This window comes from Entelurus aequoreus, linkage group LG06 (assembly GCF_033978785.1).
Source record: "Entelurus aequoreus isolate RoL-2023_Sb linkage group LG06, RoL_Eaeq_v1.1, whole genome shotgun sequence".
Lineage (NCBI taxonomy): Eukaryota > Metazoa > Chordata > Actinopteri > Syngnathiformes > Syngnathidae > Entelurus > Entelurus aequoreus.
The window spans coordinates 29,470,283-29,495,460 of NC_084736.1; the positions used below are offsets into that span (position 1 = coordinate 29,470,283).

General features: G+C 36.6%; 1 protein-coding gene across 2 annotated transcripts in view; it reads left to right on the forward strand.

The window, feature by feature from the left end:
* grapa (GRB2 related adaptor protein a) overlaps nt 1-21,697 on the forward strand; it is a 116,497-nt gene extending 94,800 nt beyond the window's left edge. For both annotated transcript variants that reach the window (XM_062050482.1, XM_062050481.1), the window contains one exon: nt 18,739-21,697. In XM_062050482.1, the coding sequence (XP_061906466.1) occupies nt 18,739-18,924 (186 nt within the window). In that variant the 3' untranslated portion in view covers nt 18,925-21,697. The remainder of the gene's footprint in view (nt 1-18,738) is intronic.
* The last annotated feature ends 3,481 nt before the right edge of the window (nt 21,698-25,178 follow it).

Below are 25,178 nucleotides of genomic sequence, written 5' to 3' on the forward strand. Positions count from 1 at the left end.
CTTTTACGACCAACCGGAAACATAGCAACCAGGCTAGCAACGCACCTTTACGGCAGCTGTCGCAACGTTCTTAAAACAACCGCAGCACATACATATATATACAACATATATCTCCCTTTTTTAACTTTTGTTTTTCTTTCCTTGTAAACAAAACAAAATCACACTGTATATGTGTTGTCTGTCTAATTATAAGTAATGCAGACGAGGCGTGTTGGCTGAGTTCTTGACGTTTACTTTCACAGCGTGGCAACATGCAACACTTTTCGGGGCTACCGCGCATGCTCGTAACTCCTGTTGCATGCTGGGTAGTGTAGTTGTTGTATTCTCTAGCTCATAACATTTTTCCCCCTATAAAGAAATAATGTTAACTCAATAAAGTGTATTTCTTTTTTTAGCTTTAACTTTTCATTTTTTAGCATTGTAACCACATTTGCAAAGAACTTTTCTCTTCATAGAATTTTCTTTCAATAAAGAAATAAAGTGCAAAAATGTCAAAGCATCATAACAAACAGTTATGTCAAATAGCAGCAGAAGTGCACTTTTTGGAGAGCTGTATTATTTTCAGTTTTGTGCCCAAGGGACTGATTTTATTTAACACTATATTATTATTTATACACCTATAGTGATCACAGAGACAGGTTGTTTTTGTGTTACTGTATATATTTGTTTCTCTGAAAAATCCCACTTAATATACTTTGGGTAACAACAGTCAATATTTATTTATTTTATTTTATTTTTTTAGGTGGGTAACAGTCAATATTTATTTATTTATTAGATTTTATTTTTTTATTATATAATAAAAGTGAGCTTTTGTTAAACCAAATATTGTGTGTTTTTTTCCATATACAACAACCTATCTGGACTCGATAAGAGAATCGATAAGGAATCGGTTCGATAAGAGGATTCGATAATAGGCTCGAACTCGATAATTCCTTATCAAACATCATCCCTAATAATGAAGCTAATATACTAACACGTTTACGAGTGTCTTTGTTAGTATTATTAACTTACAATGGCATTCCTTTTGTAATGTTTCCAGTTTCCTAAATTCACCAAAACGTCACTGTGGAGTTATTGAGTCTGTTTGGCTGATTGAAAGGCTATCTTCCGAAGCTATTGGTTCCATGACGATGACTTCTGTTTTGTACGATCAGCCGTTTTACTACCGTGTTACAGACACCATTTGGAAACAATTAAGGTACATAAATATCATTTTCTCCTTAAATTTTGTGGGTGCAGTTTATACCCCGGGGTGCTCTATAGTCCGGAAAATATGGTAGTTGTTTTTGATAATAAAATACAATTTTGATTATAACATTTAAAAATTAGCTAATTATCATAACTGGTTACATCTTGTTTTATTATCACATTTCTGAGTCTCATCTGCATGTATGACATTAAGTTGCAAGTCCAAGACGTTAGATGGCAGTAGTGTATAGTTTATGGTGTGTTGCTTTGTTTTTTGTTGCGCCCCCAAAAAGTGTTGATACTGTAAGTACTGTACTTATTCCGCTGCTGCCCACTGCTCCCCTCACCTCCCAGGGGGTGAACAAGGGGATGGGTCAAATGCAGAGGACAAATTTCACCACACCTAGTGTGTGTGACAATCATTGGTACTTTAACTTTAACTTTAACTTTATTATGCACCAGCTGTTTGATTGTCACGTGCATCTTAGTTGTAGTTTTCATTAACACATTTGGAGGTAATAAAAACGCCATGTAAAATGGCTAATGCTAATCAGTAGCATGTCAATAGCAAAACCAGTGTATATTAGCATCAAGCTAGCAAGTAGAGCCTTACTTAACTTGCATTGGAGCGTTGAGTCCATTTCTTCACTGGCGTTGAAAATTGCAACATTAGCTAGAGGTAGTTGGACTGAGTCCGCTCTCAGTGCTGCTGGAGTGATCGCCAAAGTGCAAAGACAGGGCGTGACGTCACGCACAACCCAAGTACCGTAACATAGACAACGTTGGATATGAAGTGAACCAGTGTCCGGTAGGATCGATGGGATTCGGTTGGGGCCAAGAAAGTACTGGATAGTTCCTCTTTAGGACCTTGATTAAAATTCCAACATTTGAGAACACTTTGAACGCACCACTGGCGTAGCACGCAGACATAATATATATATATATATATATCTGTTTGTATGATATCAGCTTTGTTTGAACCGTGTGGGTCAGTTCCACAGACCATAAGCCCGATCCAGAATCTCACAATGCTTTTTCCACATCAAGATTTAATTTTTTTTATGCCCCAGCTGACATCTCCCAACTAACGCTAAGCTTACACTTCAAAATAAAAGCCTGTGAATGCAAAGCGTCCATTTGTGTTTGGCTGAAAGTGGAAAAAGTGTGCCGGGGGCCACGAACACACGTATCAATGGACAAAGCTGCAGCTATCAGCTGACACAAAAATGTTCCGGTCGTCGTCTCAGGCGGAGAAATGCAAGAAACTGAGGGTGCTGATTATTTTGGCAACTGTGATCATACTGTAGCTTGTTATGGAGCCAGCAGGTTAGACTGCTAACAAGATGTTCTTGCTGCTAAATCCTAATCTTATCATGTATTGTACCACAACTTGGCCACATCAAGCAGTGCTCCCAGTGGCAAAACAATACCAACATATAGCAGCAGATGTTCCAATAAACTATGGAGAGGAATTTGTTTTTATGTAACCATACAACAAAATATTTGCAAAAAACAAAAAAAAAGCAATCTGAAATTTAAAAAAAATATATATATATGTGGGGGTTCTTAATGCAAGAAAAAATGATAAGATTTGCAACCATTTTTTCTTTACATTTTCAAGCTAAAAAAAGATATATTTGAAATAAAAAAAAATATTTTCTAACAATTTTTTTACATTTATGACTCAAATTCAATCTTGTGGGTGGGGCCTCCTCTGAATAATATGTTAGAAGCTGTTTCATTGGTCAGTATTGCCCCCCCCCCGCCCCCCTCCAGTCTTTAGAATTTTCCCTCTCAGGGCAGAAGTTGTCAGCGATCACGCCCAAATATGGTCGCGCCATCATCCAAGAATGACTAATAAAAAAATATACAGAAATACATATAATAAAAGATTGTTTTCTAAATAATTTTTTTGTTTGAAAATGTAAAAAAAAAAAGTTGCAAATCCATAAATGTATTGATTTTTTTGTATTTCAAATCAAATTATTTTAGTTTGCAAATATTTGTTTTGTACAATTCAAATCCACTTTATGACAAAACATTTTTTTTGTGTGAAAAAGTACAAAAAAAAGTTGCACATCCATATTTTTTGGCTAGTTTTTTTGCTAATTTTGAGTGTTTAAACCTAAAAATCATGATTGTTAATATATGGCGCCATCTTGGAAGTTTGCTAACTACACTTATTTTAGCATATTGATGTTAGCATGCCAATGTTGTATGCTAACTTATTAGCAAATTTAGTATGTTTGTAACCTAAGAATAATTATTTTTGATACTTGGCACCATTTTGGAACTATGCTATCGTTTTCTATATTAGCATGCGACCATTAGCATGCTAACAACTTTTTAGCAAATTTTGTATGTTTAAATTTAAAAATTATAATTTTTTATACTTGGCGCCATCTTGGGAGTATGTCAACGTCTCATATTAACATGCTAACGTTTTTTGCTAGCTTTTTTCCCTGATTTCTGATTTTTTTAACCTAAGAAACATGATTTTTGATACTTGGCGCCATCTTGAAAGTATGCTATCGTTTTTTTTTTATATATTAGCATGCTACCATTAGCACGCTAAAACATTTTGCTAGGTTTTTAGCTAGTTTTGTACGTTTAAACTTAAAAAATAGGATTTTTGATACTTGGCGCCATCTTGGAAGTATGTCAACGTCTGATATTAACATGTTAACGCTTTTTGCTAGCTTTTTCCCTGATTTTTTTTAACCTAAGAAACATGATTTTTGATACTTGGCGCCATCTTGAAAGTATGCTATCGTTTGTTTTTTTATTAGCATGCTACCATTAGCACGGTAACAAATTTGCTAGGTTTTTAGCTAGTTTTGTACGTTCAAACTTAAAAATGAGGATTTTTGATACTTGGCGCCATCTTGAAAGTATGCTATCGTTATTTTTATATTAGCATGCTACCATTAGCACACTAACACATTTTGCTAGGTTTTTAGCTAGTTTTGTATGTTTAAACTTAAAAATTAGGATTTTTGATACTTAGCGCCATCTTGAAAGTATGCTATCGTTTTTTTTTTTTTAATATTAGCATGCTACCATTAGCACGCTAACAAATTTTGCTAGGTTTGTAGCTACTTTTGTACATTTAAACTTAAAAATTAGGATTTTTGATACTTGGCGCCATCTTGAAAGTCTGCTATAGTTTTTTTTAATATATTAGCATGCTACCATTAACACGCTAACACATTTTGCTAGGTTTTTAGCTAGTTTTGTATGTTTAAACTTAAAAATTTGGATTTTTGATACTTGGCGCCATCTTGAAAGTATGTTATAGTTTTTTTTATATATATTAGCATGCTACCATTAGCACGCTAACACATTTAGCTAGGTTTTTAGCTAGTTTTGTACATTTAAACTTAAAAATTAGGATTTTTGATACTTGGCGCCATCTTGAAAGTAGGCTATCAGGTTTTTTATATTAGCATGCTACCATTAGCACGCTAACAAATGTTGCTAGGTTTTTAGCTAGTTTTGTACGTTTAAACTTAAAAATTAGGATTTTTGATACTTGGCGCCATCTTGAAAGTATGCTATCGTTTTTTTTTATATATTAGCATGCTACCATTAGCACGCTAAAACATTTTGCTAGGTTTTTAGCTAGTTTTGTACGTTTAAACTTAAAAATAGGATTTTTGATACTTGGCGCCATCTTGGAAGTATGTCAACGTCTGATATTAACATGCTAACGCTTTTTGCTAGCTTTTTCCCTGATTTTTTTTAACCTAAGAAACATGATTTTTGATACTTTGCGCCATCTTGAAAGTATGCTATCGTTTGTTTTTTTTATTAGCATGCTACCATTAGCACGGTAACAAATTTGCTAGGTTTTTAGCTAGTTTTTTACGTTTAAACTTAAAAATGAGGATTTTTGATACTTGGCGCCATCTTGAAAGTATGCTATCGTTATTTTTATATTAGCATGCTACCATTAGCACACTAACACATTTTGCTAGGTTTTTAGCTAGTTTTGTATGTTTAAACTTAAAAATTAGGATTTTTGATACTTAGCGCCATCTTGAAAGTATGCTATCGGTTCTTTTTTTAATATTAGCATGCTACCATTAGCACGCTAACAAATTTTGCTAGGTTTGTAGCTACTTTTGTACATTTAAACTTAAAAATTAGGATTTTTGATACTTGGCGCCATCTTGAAAGTATGCTATAGTTTTTTTTTATATATTAGCATGCTACCATTAACACGCTAACACATTTTGCTAGGTTTTTAGCTAGTTTTGTATGTTTAAACTTAAAAATTAGGATTTTTGATACTTGGCGCCATCTTGAAAGTATGTTATAGTTTTTTTTATATATATTAGCATGCTACCATTAGCACGCTAACACATTTTGCTAGGTTTTTAGCTAGTTTTGTACATTTAAACTTAAAAATTAGGATTTTTGATACTTGGCGCCATCTTGAAAGTAGGCTATCGGGTTTTTTATATTAGCATGCTACCATTAGCACGCTAACAAATGTTGCTAGGTTTTTAGCTAGTTTTGTACGTTTAAACTTAAAAATTAGGATTTTTGATACTTGGCGCCATCTTGAAAGTATGCTATCGTTTTTTTTATATATATTAGCATGCTACCATTAGCACGCTAAAACATTTTGCTAGGTTTTTAGCTAGTTTTGTACGTTTAAACTTAAAAAATAGGATTTTTGATACTTGGCGCCATCTTGGAAGTATGTCAACGTCTGATATTAACATGTTAACGCTTTTTGCTAGCTTTTTCCCTGATTTTTTTTAACCTAAGAAACATGATTTTTGATACTTGGCGCCATCTTGAAAGTATGCTATCGTTTGTTTTTTTATTAGCATGCTACCATTAGCACGGTAACAAATTTGCTAGGTTTTTAGCTAGTTTTGTACGTTCAAACTTAAAAATGAGGATTTTTGATACTTGGCGCCATCTTGAAAGTATGCTATCGTTATTTTTATATTAGCATGCTACCATTAGCACACTAACACATTTTGCTAGGTTTTTAGCTAGTTTTGTATGTTTAAACTTAAAAATTAGGATTTTTGATACTTAGCGCCATCTTGAAAGTATGCTATCGTTTTTTTTTTTTTAATATTAGCATGCTACCATTAGCACGCTAACAAATTTTGCTAGGTTTGTAGCTACTTTTGTACATTTAAACTTAAAAATTAGGATTTTTGATACTTGGCGCCATCTTGAAAGTCTGCTATAGTTTTTTTTAATATATTAGCATGCTACCATTAACACGCTAACACATTTTGCTAGGTTTTTAGCTAGTTTTGTATGTTTAAACTTAAAAATTAGGATTTTTGATACTTGGCGCCATCTTGAAAGTATGTTATAGTTTTTTTATATATATTAGCATGCTACCATTAGCACGCTAACACATTTAGCTAGGTTTTTAGCTAGTTTTGTACATTTAAACTTAAAAATTAGGATTTTTGATACTTGGCGCCATCTTGAAAGTAGGCTATCAGGTTTTTTATATTAGCATGCTACCATTAGCACGCTAACAAATGTTGCTAGGTTTTTAGCTAGTTTTGTACGTTTAAACTTAAAAATTAGGATTTTTGATACTTGGCGCCATCTTGAAAGTATGCTATCGTTTTTTTTTATATATTAGCATGCTACCATTAGCACGCTAAAACATTTTGCTAGGTTTTTAGCTAGTTTTGTACGTTTAAACTTAAAAAATAGGATTTTTGATACTTGGCGCCATCTTGGAAGTATGTCAACGTCTGATATTAACATGCTAACGCTTTTTGCTAGCTTTTTCCCTGATTTTTTTTAACCTAAGAAACATGATTTTTGATACTTTGCGCCATCTTGAAAGTATGCTATCGTTTGTTTTTTTTATTAGCATGCTACCATTAGCACGGTAACAAATTTGCTAGGTTTTTAGCTAGTTTTTTACGTTTAAACTTAAAAATGAGGATTTTTGATACTTGGCGCCATCTTGAAAGTATGCTATCGTTATTTTTATATTAGCATGCTACCATTAGCACACTAACACATTTTGCTAGGTTTTTAGCTAGTTTTGTATGTTTAAACTTAAAAATTAGGATTTTTGATACTTAGCGCCATCTTGAAAGTATGCTATCGGTTCTTTTTTTAATATTAGCATGCTACCATTAGCACGCTAACAAATTTTGCTAGGTTTGTAGCTACTTTTGTACATTTAAACTTAAAAATTAGGATTTTTGATACTTGGCGCCATCTTGAAAGTATGCTATAGTTTTTTTTTATATATTAGCATGCTACCATTAACACGCTAACACATTTTGCTAGGTTTTTAGCTAGTTTTGTATGTTTAAACTTAAAAATTAGGATTTTTGATACTTGGCGCCATCTTGAAAGTATGTTATAGTTTTTTTTATATATATTAGCATGCTACCATTAGCACGCTAACACATTTTGCTAGGTTTTTAGCTAGTTTTGTACATTTAAACTTAAAAATTAGGATTTTTGATACTTGGCGCCATCTTGAAAGTAGGCTATCGGGTTTTTTATATTAGCATGCTACCATTAGCACGCTAACAAATGTTGCTAGGTTTTTAGCTAGTTTTGTACGTTTAAACTTAAAAATTAGGATTTTTGATACTTGGCGCCATCTTGAAAGTATGCTATCGTTTTTTTTATATATATTAGCATGCTACCATTAGCACGCTAAAACATTTTGCTAGGTTTTTAGCTAGTTTTGTACGTTTAAACTTAAAAAATAGGATTTTTGATACTTGGCGCCATCTTGGAAGTATGTCAACGTCTGATATTAACATGTTAACGCTTTTTGCTAGCTTTTTCCCTGATTTTTTTTAACCTAAGAAACATGATTTTTGATACTTAGCACCATCTTGAAAGTATGCTATCGTTTGTTTTTTTTATTAGCATGCTACCATTAGCACGGTAACAAATTTGCTAGGTTTTTAGCTAGTTTTGTACGTTCAAACTTAAAAATGAGGATTTTTGATACTTGGCGCCATCTTGAAAGTATGCTATCGTTATTTTTATATTAGCATGCTACCATTAGCACACTAACACATTTTGCTAGGTTTTTAGCTAGTTTTGTATGTTTAAACTTAAAAATTAGGATTTTTGATACTTAGCGCCATCTTGAAAGTATGCTATCATTTTTTTTTTTAATATTAGCATGCTACCATTAGCACGCTAACAAATTTTGCTAGGTTTGTAGCTACTTTTGTACATTTAAACTTAAAAATTAGGATTTTTGATACTTGGCGCCATCTTGAAAGTATGCTATAGTTTTTTTTAAATATATTAGCATGCTACCATTAACACGCTAACACATTTTGCTAGGTTTTTAGCTAGTTTTGTATGTTTAAACTTAAAAATTTGGATTTTTGATACTTGGCGCCATCTTGAAAGTATGTTATAGTTTTTTTATATATATTAGCATGCTACCATTAGCACGCTAACACATTTTGCTAGGTTTTTAGCTAGTTTTGTACATTTAAACTTAAAAATTAGGATTTTTGATACTTGGCGCCATCTTGAAAGTAGGTTATCGGGTTTTTTATATTAGCATGCTACCATTAGCACGCTAACAAATGTTGCTAGGTTTTTAGCTAGTTTTGTACGTTTAAACTTAAAAATTAGGATTTTTGATACTTGGCGCCATCTTGAAAGTATGCTATCGTTTTTTTTTTATATATTAGCATGCTACCATTAGCACGCTAGGTTTTTAGCTAGTTTTGTACGTTTAAACTTAAAAATCAGGATTTTTGATACTTGGCGCCATCTTGGAAGTATGCTATCGTTTTTTTTTTTTATATATTAGCATGCTACCATTAGCACGCTAGGTTTTTAGCTAGTTTTGTACGTTTAAACTTAAAAATTTGGATTTTTGATACTTGGCGCCATCTTGAAAGTATGCTATCGTTTTTTTTATATATATTAGCATGCTACCATTAGCACGCTAGGTTTTTAGCTAGTTTTGTACGTTTAAACTTAAAAATCAGGATTTTTGATACTTGGCGCCATCTTGGAAGTATGTCAATGTCTCCTATTAGCATGCTAATGTTAGCATGCTAATGTTTTAGGCTATTTTTTTTTAGCTCATTTTGTATGTTTGCTCCTAAAAACCATGGATTCGGACACTTGGCACCATCTTATAAGTACCCCAGCCGGAGGTTCAGGGCACACATAGCAGGCCCATCAAAATGTTGTGGTTTATTAGTATTTTGGCAGTGTACACTTCTTCCCCGACGACTTCATGGAGCCTTGTGCCAACACTGCTTTAAAAGCATCCGTAATTCTTGCTGGTCCTTCTCGTTCACGTCCACTTTCCTCAGCAGGAGTGCAGCTGACAGCGAGAGAGGCCAACAGCGAGAGAGGCCATCGGGGTCCAAGACGCTGGACTTAAAATAGCCGCTTAGCGCCCGCGTTTACTTTGGCTTGGTAGGAGGAGGCTGGCGGTCAGGAGAGAAGAAAAGTCTTCACTTAAAGACAAACACAGAGGGAATGAAGGCGCATTTTGCTGTCCTATTTTTAGAGTACAGGTGTGTGATCTTATCTCAGCCTCACACAATTCTTCTGCACTCGCTTGCTGTAAATTCTCTTCTGTCATTTATTCCGTGCAAGCTGCTGATAAAAAGCTTTGTGCTGTCAAGTAAAGAACAAAGCGTTCGCACCTGATTTGAATCCTTTCAGACATGTTTTATTTTGAAGAAAGACATGTTTCTTCTTCTATATTTGCTGTTTGAACAAAATGCATTGTATCAATAAATTGTCTTTTTCAGGGCTGTCCAAACGTTTTGCACAGTGAGGAATCAAAGCATGCGGGGACATTTTCATAGGTTTCCATTTTGAAAAACCCAATACAGTATGCCAATTTTTTTGTAACCTTCAGGGCTTTCTTCAAGGTCGGTACATGTTAAAGATCCTGTGGAGCAGAAAGGCTCTCAGTCATAAAGTAATACCGTTTGTTTACTTTCATCACTTAAATCAACCCCTGATGGTACACATTAAAAAAACATTGTGTTTATGTTTTATGCCCATTTTGTCAAAGAAATCGGTCTTTTATGGCAAAAACACAAAACATGCAATATTCACCCCCAAAAAAAGTCAAAGTGAGGTGACGTAATTGAATTGAATTGAATAAGTCAATAATTCATGACAATATGGATTTTGATTCATAATGTTTTTTGAGCAATGACTGCTTTTCAAGATAACAAATACACTAAAGATCTTAAGGACCTAAAAGGGTCACACTCATAAAAGCGTTAAATATACTTTAAGTAATAATGATTTTTTATTTACTCTCAACTCTTTGTTGCCATGTTAGAATGCTAACTGTTTTTAGTAATAGTATTTCCACGTTGAGAATGTAATAGTATTTTTAGGCCGCACTTTGGACCCCCCTGATGTCCTGTGTGTATGCATGTCCCCTGCGGGGGAGGGGGGAGGGGGGCGTGCACTACAGACATAAACATGAACACTCTCATGCGTTATTCAACACCGGCTCGCCAAACGTCCCGCAGAAACAGAGCGCAAACACGTCAGGCCCACCTGCACCATCCGTAACGACTATTTACAAAGATACCACTGGATGAGGTGGGTTGACCCTAATGGTTTTATCCGGGGGCGGGGTCAGCACAGGTAATGTCACCCGTGCAAAGTTGACAGCCTGAAGTTGTCACGGATGCTCTGCCAGAACACATCAGTCAGTCCGGAGACGTGCTCATCATCACTGAACGTGTACTCCAACGCTTCACTGAACGTGTACTTGAACGCCTCACGCTCCTGCTGTGCTTCCGGTCTCGGTGGCAACTCTCCTCAGTGTGCAGGTTTTATTTCATATGGCCTGAGCCATCCATCCATCCATTTTCTACCGCTTGTCCCTTTTGGGAGCCAATGTGAAGATGAACGACTTGTCATCGGCATGCGACTGTGAATTGTTTTTGTTTGCGGATGACTCTGCCTTGCTGGTAGCCGGCAAGGACAAGTCACAGGTGGAGACAATCCTCAGTGCTGAGCTGTGTAGAACTTGCACCTGGCTCGCTGACAACAAGCTATCCATACACTTGGGTAAAACGGAATCCATCCTGTTTGGGTCCCACATCAACCTTAAGAAAGTCAATGACTTCACTATAAAAGTGGGTGACATTGTTATCACCAGGAAAGATGAGGTCACCTACCTAGGTTCCATTCTAGAGGCTAACCTTTCCTGTGATAAAATGGCAACCAAGGTAATCAAAAAGGTTAACCAATGAACGAGATTTCTCTACAGAATCTCCTCTGTGGTCAACAAAAGCACCATGAGGATTCTGGCGGGAACTCTCGTTCAACCCTTTTTCGATTATGCATGCACCTCCTGGTACCCTAGCACCTCCAAAACCCTCAAATCTAAACTCCAAACATCCCAGAACAAGCTAGTCAGGTTACTTCTAGACCTCCACCCCAGATCCCACCTCACTCCTACCCACTTCTCTAAAGTGGGCTGGCTCAAGGTGGAGGACAGAGTTAAACAACTTGCACTGAGCCTAGTCTATAAAATCCACTACACCTCCCTGATACCGAAATACATGTCAAACTACTTCCTTAACGTAAATGACCGCCATAACCACAACACCAGGGGGAGCTCCACTAACCACGTTAAACCCAGATTCCGAACTAACAAAGGTCTTAACTCATTCTCTTTCTATGCCACATCAATGTGGAATGCGCTCCCAACAGGTATAAAAGAAAGGGCATCTCTATCCTCCTTCAAAACCGCAATAAAAGTTCACCTCCAGGCAGCTACAACCCTAAACTAACACCCTCCCCGGATTGCTAATAATCAAATGTAAACAATCAAATGCAGATACTTTTTCTTATGCCTTCTGATCTCTCTCTCTCTCTCTCTCTCTCTCTCTCTCTCTCTCTCTCTCTCTCTCTCTCTCTCTCTCTATGTCCACTACTTGCTGTCCATATCCTACCCCCCCAACCCCTCCACACCCCTGATTGTAAATAATGTAAATAATTCAATGTGATTATCTTGTGTGATGACTGTATTATGATGATAGTACATATCTGACAGTATATATCTGTATCATGAATCAATTTAAGTGGACCCCGACTTAAACAAGTTGAAAAACTTATTCGGGTGTTACCATTTAGTGGTCAATTGTACGGAATATGTACTTCACTGTGCAACCTACTAATAAAAGTATCAATCAATTCAATCAAATGTGCCTAAAAATACCTTGAATGGCCGCAATTGCAATGTTGTGGCAGCAACACAATGCAATAAGGAGCACTTCATTCCAGTGATAATAATAATAATGATGATTAAAGATTAAAGATTAAAGTACCAATGATTGTCACACACACACTAGATGTGGTGAAATTTGTCCTCTGCATTTGACCCATCCCCTTGGGGAGCAGTGGGCAGCAGCGGCGCCACGCCCGGGAATCATTTGGATTAGATTTATGTAGCACTTTTCTCTGCACATATTTTCACTGTTTGAACTTACCCAAGAAAATGTTGTTTCAGTCTTATAGTTAACTCAAATATTTAAAGGGGAACTGCACTGAATTTGGAATTTAGCCCAACATTCACAATCTTTATGTAAGACAAGAACACTTTCTTTTTTAATGCATTTTAAGTAGGGTTGTACGGTATACCGGTATTAGTATAGTACCGCGATACTAATGAATCAAATTCGGTCTCTGAAACGTACCGGTCCCACAACCCCCGCGCCCGCGTCAAAGTCACGTCGTGACATTGCTGGTTTACGAGCAGAGGAGCATGTTCGGCGGCGCGCACACACACAGAGTACTTACAAGCAGACACAGTGTTTAGACAGAAAAGGGAGAACGGACGCATTTTGGCTTAAAAACTAAAGGTAAAGGTGAAGTTATAACACTGAAACACCCTCAGGAAGAGATGCTTTAAAACATGGCTAGCTAGCGAGCTAGCAGCTAGCACCCATCCGCCGTCTGCAGTGTTTTAGCGACTTTTTAAATCACTAATCCTCATCTCCATGGCGACAAATAAAGTAAGTTTCTTACAAGTAGCATTATCACTGCAGGACTAGGAATAGCTAAACATGCTTCACTACACACCGTAGCTCACCGGCGTCAAAATGTAAACAAACGCCATGGGTGGATCTACACCTAACATCCACTGCAATGATATCAAGTACAGGCACGCATCTGGTCGATAGTACTATGATTACGTCGATATTTTTTGGCATCACAACATCTTCTTTCGTTTAAAAAAAAAGTATATCATGTTTATAAAGTCAGGAAATATGTCCCTGGACACATGAGGACTTTGAATATGACCAATGTATGATCCTGTAACTACTTGGTATCGGATTGATACCTAAATGTGTGGTATCATCCAAAACTAATTCAAAGTATCAAACAACAGAAGAATAAGTGATTATTACATTTTAACAGAAGTGTAGATAGAACATGTTAAAAGAGAAAATAAGCAGATATTAACAGTAAATGAACAAGTAGATTAATAATTAATTTTCTACCACGTGTCCTTAATAATGTTGACATAATAATAGAATGATAAATGACACAATATGTTACTGCATATGTCAGCAGACTAATTAGGTGCCTTTGTTTGTTTACTTACCACTAAAAGACAAGTTGTCTAGTATGTTGGAGTTCAAATCCCAGCCGAGTCATACCAAAGACTATAAAAATGGGACCCATAACCTCCCTGCTTGGCACTCAGCAACAAAGGGTTGGAGTTGGGGGTTAAATCACCAAAATGATTCCCGGGCGCGGCGCCGCTGCTGCCCACTGCTCCCCAAGGGGATGGGACAAATGCAGAGGACAAATTTCACCACATCTAGTGTGTGTGTGACAATCATTGGTACTTTAATCTAATCTAATTTAATGTTCACTATTTTATTTAAGGACTTAACTGCAATAAGAAACATGTTTAATGCACCCTAAGATTTGTTGTTAAAATAAAGCCAGTAATGCAATTTTTTTGTGGTCCCCTTTATTTAGAAAAGTACCGAAAAATACCAAAATAATTTTAGTACTGGTATCGGTACCAACATATTGGTATCGTTACAACACTAATTCTAAGTCGTAAAATACAGCAAGTAAGAGGTGGCTGTCTAAAAATATCCAACCATGCTCCATGTATGTCTTGTGACCTGAATGTTGTTATAAAGTGCTAACACCGAGAAACTACTTTTAGCGGCGTCGCGATCACAGAGCGCTAACTGGCTCAAGCTGCTGGATGATAAACCAGGCCTCTTACCTGGATAGTAGAAGGTTGTGGACATAAACCCACAAGTTGGTCAACTTTGACATCCAGAGAAAGACTTGGACAAGCGCTCGTGTTTTTTAACCTGCTTGAGGATTATGACTCATTCTTCATGTAAAGGGGAATATATATACATCCCATCAGTCGTTATCTCAGTGAGAGGAGACATTGTACAGTAAGTGATTGTTTTATTATGTTTTTAGTTTATATTGCTTATACATACTACTATAGTTACTGTATCTGTTTATTACTCAGCGTCTAAAACTTGTAGTTCATCCTCCTTATATTCAGGCTCAAAAATGTTCTGGATCATCATTTGTCTTAAAGTAGTCTTTGTTGTCTCTCATCAAGTCTGTCATGATTAGTAGTGTTCTTGTTGTTGAAGGGAAAAGCAAACTTTGTGATGCGTCTGTGAAATCAATATTAAAATGATCAAAATACACAAATATTACATGTTATTATGAATGTTACTACATTACATATATACTTGCATCATGTAAATATTACATGTTATTATGAATGTTACTACATGACATATATATTTGCCTTATGTATATATTACATGTTATTATGAATGTTACTACATTACATATATACTTATATCATGTATATATTACATGTTATTATGAATGTTACTACATGACATATATACTTGCCTTATGTATATATTACATGTTATTATGAATGTTACTACATTACATATATACTTATATCATGTATATATTACATGTTATTATGAATGTTACTACATGACATAAATACTTACATCATGTATATATTACATGCTATTATGAATGTTACTACATTACATATATACTTACATCATGTATATAAAATAATTATGGAGGTTTTTGGATGTTTTTACTGCACTTTATAGGTGAAATGGAGCTACTCCAATTGACTCCATTGTTAGCTGACTTTTACTAACCTTTATTTATTATTTAGAATGCATAAAACAAGTAAAACATGTGTGTTCTTGTCCATCATAAAGATTTTGAATGATGGGCAAAAATGTTTTCATAAGATGCAGTTCCCCTTTAAGATTAAAAAAAATGTCGGTTGTGTGTGAAGCGTGCCCAAAGTCTGGGTTTGTGACATAAGGACTCGGGGTGGAACGCTTCACAAAATCTGCTCCATCTGGCTCGCTGGTGTCACACGTCACTCGGCCACAGGCACCGCCTTTTAAAGGCACACACTCTGCTTTCATGAAACGTCTTACAACTGCATAAGTGCTTTCACTAGTAATTAGCTCTTTTTTAAACCAGGGATTCTCAAACTGTGGCAGGTGTGCCACCATCTAGCGGCACACCAAATAGTAATTTGATTAAAGTACAGTGTTTTATTTCCCGATATTCAAACACAGTGTTACTGTTCAAGCTTTGTGTCATGATACGGATGGCTGAAAATTGTAACTGTATTGTTAAAAACCTCTGCCTCATTTTTAATGAATGTTTAGGCATTCTACACCACTGTATTTTAAAATTGGTCATTTTTGGTGGTACTTTGTTTACCAAGTATTTTCCGAGGTGGTACTAAAACTGGGTTTAAGAGTGATTCTGTTCCTGATGTGATTACTTTATATTTTGGAGTGGTTAATTATGGGCCTGCTGCATTGCAAGCACCCATTCACATGCTAGCTCTTTAGCTGATGTTGTATGTTTGAACCTAAAAAACAATATTTTTGATGCTTGGCGCCATCTTTGAAGTATGCTAACGTCTCTTATATTAGCACTGCCGGTCTTAGCGCATGTTCACGTTGCTAGTTTTTCCGCTCATTTCTTCTGTTTTAACCTAAGAATCATGATTTTTGATACTTGGCGCCATCTTGGAAGTAAGCTAACGTCTCTTATATTAGCATGCCGATGTTAAAGTCCTAACGTTTTTGGCTAGCTTTTTCTAAAATTTTGAGTGTTTAAACCTGAAAATCATGACTTTTAAATACATAGCGCCATCTTGGAAGTTTGCTAGTTCCTCTCATTTTACCATGTTGATGTTAGCATGCAAATATTTTATGCTAACTTTTTAGCTAATTTAGTATGTTTACAACTACAAATAGTGCCTTTTGGTATTTACTCTTACCCTGTCACGTGCTAGCAGGCTCACGTTAGCATGCTTACATTTTTTGCTAGCTTTTCCGTTTGTTTTTTTTATGTTTTAACCTAAGAATCATGATTTTTGATACTTGGCGCCATCTTGGAAGTATGCTACCGTCAACAATTTTTGCTAGGTTTCTAGATCATTTTGTATGTTTTAACTTAAAAATTATAATTTGTTATATTTGGCGCCATCTGGAAGTAAGCTAACGTCTCTTATATGAGCATGCCGATGTTAAAGTCCTAACGTTTTTGGCTAGCTTTTTCTAAAATTTTGAGTGTTTAAACCTGAAAATCATGACTTTTAAATACATAGCGCCATCTTGGAAGTTTGCTAGTTCCTCTCATTTTATCATGTTGATGTTAGCATGCAAATATTTTATGCTAACTTTTTAGCTAATTTAGTATGTTTACAACTACAAATAGTGCCTTTTGGTATTTACTCTTACCCTGTCACGTGCTAGCATGCTCACGTTAGCATGCTTACATTTTTTGCTAGCTTTTCCGTTTGTTTTTTTTATGTTTTAACCTAAGAATCATGATTTTTGATACTTGGCGCCATCTTGGAAGTATGCTACCGTCAACAATTTTTGCTAGGTTTCTAGATCATTTTGTATGTTTTAACTTAAAAATTATAATTTGTTATATTTGGCGCCATCTGGAAGTAAGCTAACGTCTCTTATATGAGCATGCCGATGTTAAAGTCCTAACGTTTTTGGCTAGCTTTTTCTCTAATTTTGAGTGTTTAAACCTAAAAATCCTGACTTTTAAATACATAGCGCCATCTTGGAAGTTTGCTAATTCCTCTCATTTCAGTATGTTGTTAGCATGCTAATAATGTATGCTAACTTTTTAGCTAATTTAGTATGTTTACACCTACAAATAGTGCCTTTTGGTATTTACTCTTACCCTGTCACGTGCTAGCATGCTCACGTTAGCATGGTAACATTTTTTGCTAGCTTTTCCGCTTTTTTTTTTTAATGTTTTAACCTAAGAATCATGATTTTTTAGATACTTGGCGCCATCTTGGAAGTATGCTTACGTCAACAATTTTTGCTAGGTTTTTAAGTTAAAGTACCAATGATTGTCACACACACACTAGGTGTGGGGAAATTTGTCCTCTGCATTTGACCCATCACCTTGTTCACCCCCTGGGAGGTGAGGGAAGCAGTGGGCAGCAGCGGTGGCCGCGCCCGGGAATCATTTTTGGTGATTTAACCCCCAATTCCAGCCCTTGATGCTGAGTGCCAAGCAGGGAGGTAATGGGTCCCATTTTTATAGTCTTTGGTATGACTCGGCCGGGGTTTGAACTTTTTGATAATTTTGTATGTTTTAACCTAAACATTATAATTTCTTATATTTGCCGCCATCTTAGAAGTATGCTAACGTCTCTTATATTAGCATGCCAATGTTTTTGGCTAGCTTTTTCTGTAATTTTGAGTGTTTAAAAATCCTGACTTTTAAATACATAGCGCCATCTTGGAAGTTTGCTAATTCCTCTCATTTTATCATGTTGATGTTAGCATGCTAATATTTTAAGCTAAATTTTTAGCTAATTTAGTATGTTTACACCTACAAATATTGCTTTTTGGTATTTTACTCTTACCCTGTCACGTGCTAGCATGCTCACGTTAGCATGCTAACATTTTTTGCTAGCTTTTCCGCTTTTTATTTTTATGTTTTAACCTAAGAATCATGATTTTTGATACTTGCCGCCATCTTGAAAGTATGCTTACGTCAACAATTTTTGCTAGGTTTTTAGATAATTTTGTTTGTTTTAACCTAAAAAGTATCATTGTTTATATTTGGCGCCATCTTGGAAGTATGCTAGCGTCTCTTATATTAGCATGCCGATGTTAAAGTCCTAACGTTTTTGGCTAGCTTTTTCTCTAATTTTGAGTGTTTAAACCTAGAAATCCTGACTTTTAAATACATAGCGCCATCTTGGAAGTTTGCTAGCATATTCTAGCATGTTCATGTTAGCATTCGAATATTTAGGCTTACCTTATAGCTAATTTAGTATGTTTAATTTGATTACTTTTTGGCAAAATAAGTGATTAGTACTTTTTAAAAGTATTTTTTTCAAACACAGATCACATAACTAATAAAACGGAGCAAAAAACGGACATTATGAGTGTTCAATACTGACATTTTTCCTTTTTTCTCCTCCCCGCCCCCTCCCCTCTTCACTTCCGGCCGCGTCTCGCTCTCTGCCAGCGTCCTCACCACGCCCACGCTCTCTTCGACTTCAACCCTCACCACCCCGCGCAGCTCCGCTTCCTGCGGGGCGACGTCATCGAGCTCATCGACTGCTCCGACGCGCTACGCTGGAGGGGCCGTTGCCATGGACACGTGGGCTACTTCCCGCCGGAGTACGTCCAGCCCGTTTACCAGTGCCAGTGAACCCACCACCACCACCACCGCCGCCGCCCCTCATTATCTCCGGAACAGATGCTTGATCGACGTGTCGCGCAGTCACTGGCAGACTTCCTGTTCACCACTTCCTGTGCAGAACTGCCACATCCCTCAAACATGTTAACAACCCTGGTGCACACTAGTCCATGTGATGATGCAATCAGCCCACCCCCTTGCACATTCTCGCGCCAAGTGGACGGACATAAGTACCGCTGTGTCGTGTTTGGGCCTAAAAATTAACTGACAAAGCAGATTTGTGTGTATTTGGCGTGCACTAATGAGGACCGTGTTGCGTGTAAACGCTCCCTTTAATGGCAGAGGACCACTGCCCGCTTTTGTGCATATTTAGCAGGACTTTGTAAAAATAGTTATTGGCCTTTTTGCAGTTTTAAATGTTTCATGCTTCGGTTTCCTCCTAAATGGTGTCAAGAACACATTGCGTGGGGTTGGAGGGGGAACTCCTACTTTGGGGCCCGACCTGGGGTGTCCAAACTGGCCACACACTCACTTATAGCATGCGGGGGCCATTTTCATAGTTTTACATTTTCAATAACAATACGTTATAAAGATTGTTTTTAACCTTTAAGGCTCTCTTCAAGTTTGATCCCATGCATAAAAAAAGTTGAAAAATAAGTCTGTTTTTTTTCAACACTTAAATTTAGAGATTCAGGTCTGTTTGTTATACATTTTTTGAAGTTTTTTTTTTTTTAATGTTTTATGCTATTTTTGTCAAAACCCTGTTTTAATGGGAAACAACACAAAATATGCAATATTTTCCCCTCTAAGATTTTCAAAGTGGAATATTTGATGTGAACTAATTGTGACAGTTAAAAACAATTCCACTAAGATTGTCAGGGAGCCAAAAGAGTCCCACTCATAAAAGTGTTAAAAATAAGTCATTTAGGTTTTTTTTGTGTTTTTTTTTTACTTTCAAGTTTACTTTTAAGTCACTCGATCAACTTCAGATCTATCCGTCCATTATAATTTATAATTTTTTCATGTTTTGGTTTTTCTTTTTGTTGTGCCACAAAAAATGCAATATTTTCCCCCCAAAAGTGGAATATTTGATGTGAGAGCCGTAAATAGGCCAATAAATCATAACAACATGGATTTTAATGCATTATTATTTTGAGCAAAGACAGTTATAAAAAAAATCCCACTAAGATTGTCAGGGAGCCAAAAGAGCCCCACTCATAAAAGTGTTAAAAATAATTAATTTAGTATCAACTTCTGATCTATCCGTCGTTTCTAAGTTATTATTTTTTCATGTTTTTGTTTTTCATTAATATTTATTTGGCACAAAAAAGGCAATATTTTCCCCCCAAAAGTGGAATATTTGATGTGAATTAATTGGAGCCGTAAATAAACCAATAATTCATAACAACATGGATTTTAATGCATTATTAACAGTTATTATTACAGTTTTAACAAAAAAAACCCACCAAGATTGTCAGGGAGCCAAAAGGTCCTACTAATATAAGTGTTAAAAATAAGTCATTTGTTGTTGTTTTTTACTTTCAAGGCTTTAGTCACGTGATTAACTTCAGATGTATCCATTGATTATATAAGTTATTATATTTTCATATTTTTGTTTTATGCCTTTTTTGTCAAAGAAAACATTGTTTTTATTTGGCACACAAAATGCAATATTTAAAGATTAAGATTAAAGATACCAATGATTGTCCCCCCAAAAAGAGGAATATTTGATTTGATGTAATTGGAGCTGTAAATAAACCAATAATTCATAACAACATTGATTTTAATGCATTATTATATTTTGAGCAATGACAGTTAAAAAACCCCCCACTAAGATTGTCAGGGAGACAAAAGGTCCCACTCATAAAAGTGTTAGAAATAAGTCATATATGTTGTTTTTTCTTTACTTTCAAGGCTTTAGTCTCTCGACCAACTCTAGATCTCTACATCAATTATAAGTTATTATTTTTTCATGTTTTTGTTTTTCATTGTTATTTATTTGGCACAAAGAAATGCAATATTCTCCCCCCAAAAGTGGAATATTTGATGTGATGTAATTGGAGCCGTAAATAAACCAATAATTCATAACAACATGGATTTTAATGCATTATTATTTTGAGCAATGACAGTTTAAAAAAACCCCCACTAAGATTCTCAGGGAACCAAAAGAGTTCCACTCATAAAAGTGTTAAAAATAAGTCATATGTTTTTAGTTTTTTTTACTTTCAAGACTTTAGTCTCTCAATCAACTTCAGATCTATCCGCCAATTGCAATTTATGTTTTCATATTTGTATTTTATAAACAGTGTTTTTATTTGGCACAAAACATGCAATAGTTCCCCACAAAGTGGAATATTTGATGTGAAGTAACTATTGGCCAATAACTCATAACATGGATTTTAATGCATTATTATTTTTTGAGCAATGACAACTCTGAAGAAAATAAAACACAGCCTGCATGGAGTCAACAGAACTAAATAGAGTCAAAGTTGCAACGTTTTCTTGTTACATTCCAACTGTTTATTCCACTTTTTATTGTTTTTTTGATAGTATTTTTAGAATGTGCCGCGGGCCCTCAAAAAACAAACGGTCCCCAGGCCCCACTTTGGACACCCCTGATTGAAAGTGTAAATGAAACATGACAGTCTTGAAGTGTTTATGTGTGTAATCTTCTATTTTAAGTATGCAGGTAATGGACGAATGTGAGTGACTATTGCTCCACATCATCTACACTATTTAAAGACACTTGTATTTACCAGTTACTGAAATAAAGTATGCAAACTTTCTCTCTCCGTCTGTCACTTGCTGCATGAACCAGGAAAGGGACGACTTTAAAAATGCAACACTGTGATTGGACAGCACCTTGTCAGGTCAGTGCTATTTTGTGTAGGACTCATGCAAAACAGACAAACTCTTGCCATGACTTGCACTTGCAAGTCAGGAACTGTCAGGTTTGTCACTGACAATTTAGTTATGTTTTGGTTTTCCCTTTGTCTTTATTTCCTGTAAGCGCTCTTATTTTGGTTCAGTTTCCTGCTAGTCTCCCTGAGCGCTGTTCCCCTCAGCTGCGGCTGATTGGCACCTGGACACACCTGGTGTCAATCAGCCAGCTGCTATTTAGACCTGCTTTGACCTCCAGTCAGTGCTGGTTCCTGTTCCCTGTTTCCAGTTTGTCCGTTCCTGGTTCCTGGTTTGTGTTTTTTCTTAATTTTATGGACAAGCAAACAGGAACTAGGAACAAGGAACAAAAAGACAGCTACAGGATACAGCTACACTGACATGGACAATCATAATGACAATACTCCAGCACGGACTGGAGGTCAAAGCAGGTCTAAATAGCAGCTGGCTGATTGACACCAGGTGTGGCCAGGTGCCAATCAGCCACAGCTGAGGGGAACAGCGCTCGGGGAGACTAGCAGGAAACTGAACCAAAATAAGAGTGCTTACAGGAAATAAAGACAGAGGGAAAACCAAAACATAACTAAACTGTCAGTGACAAACCTGACAGGAATGAGTCGTTCAAAAGGACTCACAGGGAGTCATCTCAGTTAACTCGTTCGCTTAGTGCCCCTGATACCGCTGGATAAACCAGTTAGTATGTCACTTAGGGGTCCTATTGTGGAGGGATGTCCCAAATCCGTATTTCTAAAGGATGAAAATGCGATATCAGCAAAAATCCAAAAGGTATCGGATGGTATTAGCTTGTATCTAAAATGTGCGACACAAGCAGTCTTGCAAAGTGTTTACTTGTGTGAGATATCATGTGCGATACAAGCAGTCCGGCAACAAGTTTACATGTGTGTGTGATATCATGTGCTATACAACCAGTCCTAGAGCGTGTTTACTTGTGTGTGATATGTGCGATACAAGCAGCCCTGCAGCGTGTTTACTTGTGTGTGATAGCATGTGCGACACAAGCAGTCCTGCAGCATGTTTACTCGTGTGTGAGATCATGTGCGATACAAGCAGTCCTGCAGCGTGTTTACTTGTGTGTGATATCATGTGCAATACAAGTGGTCCTGCAGTGTGTTTACTTGTGTGTGATATAATGTGCGATGCAAGCAGTCCTAGAGCGTGTATACTTGTGTGTGATATCATGTGCGATACAAGCAGTCCTGCATCGTGTTTACTTGTGTGTGATATCATGTGCGACCCAAGTGATCCTGCAGCGTGTTTACTCGTGTGTGATATCATGTGCGACACAAGCGGTCATGCAGCGTGTTTACTTGTATGTGATATAATGTGCGACACAACCAGTCCTGCAAAGTGTTTACTTGTGTGAGATATCATGTGCGATACAAGCAGTCCTGCAGCGAGTATACTTGCGTGTGATATCATGTGCGATACAAGCAGTCCTGCAGCGTGTTACACTCGTGTGTGATATCATATGCGATACAAGCAGTCCTGCAGCGTGTTTACTTGTGTGTGATATCATGTGCAATACAAGCAGTCCTGCAGCGAGTTTACCAGAGGTGTGGACTTGAGTCAGACTCGAGTCATGAATTTGATGACTTTAGACTCGACTTGACAAAATGTAAAGAGACTTGCAACTCAACTTAAAGTCTAAGTCAAGTTGCAAGTCTCTTTACATTTTGGACGTGAGCCTTTTGACTTGACAAGACTTGCTACTTTCCCCAAAACCCAAAGATTAAAAAGTTATTAAGGAGCCCTCTGTATCTTTCATTGTGTACGTGTGTGTTTGTCAGCGTGTGTGCTGCCTGTCAGTACAACATCCAATCAAATTAGATCCACGTTGTTTTCATCCGACAGCATTCAGCCAATCAAATTGCAGGACAACCAACGAAGAAGAGCTGTCAAACAACGTGCCAGTGAGAAAAAAATTATACCAACGATAATTTTGTTCAGGTATAAAAACTACGAGGTGGTCAACAAAAAACGAATTGCCGTATGCAAAACATGCAGTTCGAAGATTACAGACGGAGACGCAACGACTTCCAACTTCGTTCGACATTTGAAGTTGCACAAAGAACAGTAAGTTTTGAATGTAAGCTAACGTTTATTGGCTAAGTAACATAACTTTTATTTGCTGATTAGTTAAATCAGTGAGGCTGTAAACTCACTGCTAACGTTAAAACGTTATTGCAAACACGTCCACTGCAGTTCGCTACCTTATTTATACTTTTTGTTAAGTGATTTTTTTTAAGCAGGGTTGCATGAGGTACCTACACTTAACGTTACGTTAGTCAATGTATCACACACAGTAACGTAACGCTAGACGGCGGTCAGCAGCACCGCGTATTTTAGCCACCTACAAAAAGACAAACATAGTAAAATAAAGGTCAGTTAAAATGTACACTATATTATGAATATGTGTACCGTTTTAGCAAGCTTTCCGACATACTGCTGGTTGTTTACCTCACAACACACGTGAGTTGCAGGGCTGGAGACGGCGAATTAACAAGCGATATAACTTAAGTTTCTTTACAGAATAGTCTGTCTTGACGGCACGATAAAGCAATGAAAATATTCTTTTTTTAAGTTTGCCTCTTTGAGGTGGCTTAAATACGTTTAGCTGCTGACCCGTCCACAGCAATGTAAAGCCTAAGTCGTGTGCTGGTAGCCTGTCTGCTTTTCTCTATTGTGAGTGGGTTGCCCGCCATTTTACGTGTAGTCCATCATACAACGCCACTTCACAAATCCCAAACTATCCCTTCAACCCGAAATAAGTTTTAAAATACATGACTAGTGCTGCAATCTGCTACAGCAGCAACTGTAACCTAATATTAGTCTGTGGTTAAAAGGACTTGAAAGGACTCGAAACTCAAAATGCAGGATTTGGGACTTGACTCGGGACTTTCCAGTCTTGACTTTGGACTTGACTTGGGACTTGCCTGTCTTGACTCGGGACTTGACTCGATACTTGAGGGCAAAGACTTGAGACTTACTTATGACTTGCAAAACACTGACTTGGTCCCACCACTGGTGTTTACTCGTGCAAACTTAACATCTAAATGTCCTCCAATAAGCACACAATTTCCTCTTTTTTAGTCAAGTCATTTACAAAAGGTAAACATGCTAGGCTATAGGCTATTAGGAACTAGCAGCTACGCAACAAGTAAGCAAACAATAGCACACAAACTAGAAATACGTATCAATAATTGAACAATATTGCAGTCTAAAACAGCACGTGTGTCAAAATAAACAAGTACCGTATTTTTCGGAGTATAAGTCGCACCAGCCGAAAATGCATAATAAAGAAGGGGAAAAACATATATAAGTCACACTGGAGTATAAGTCGCATTCTT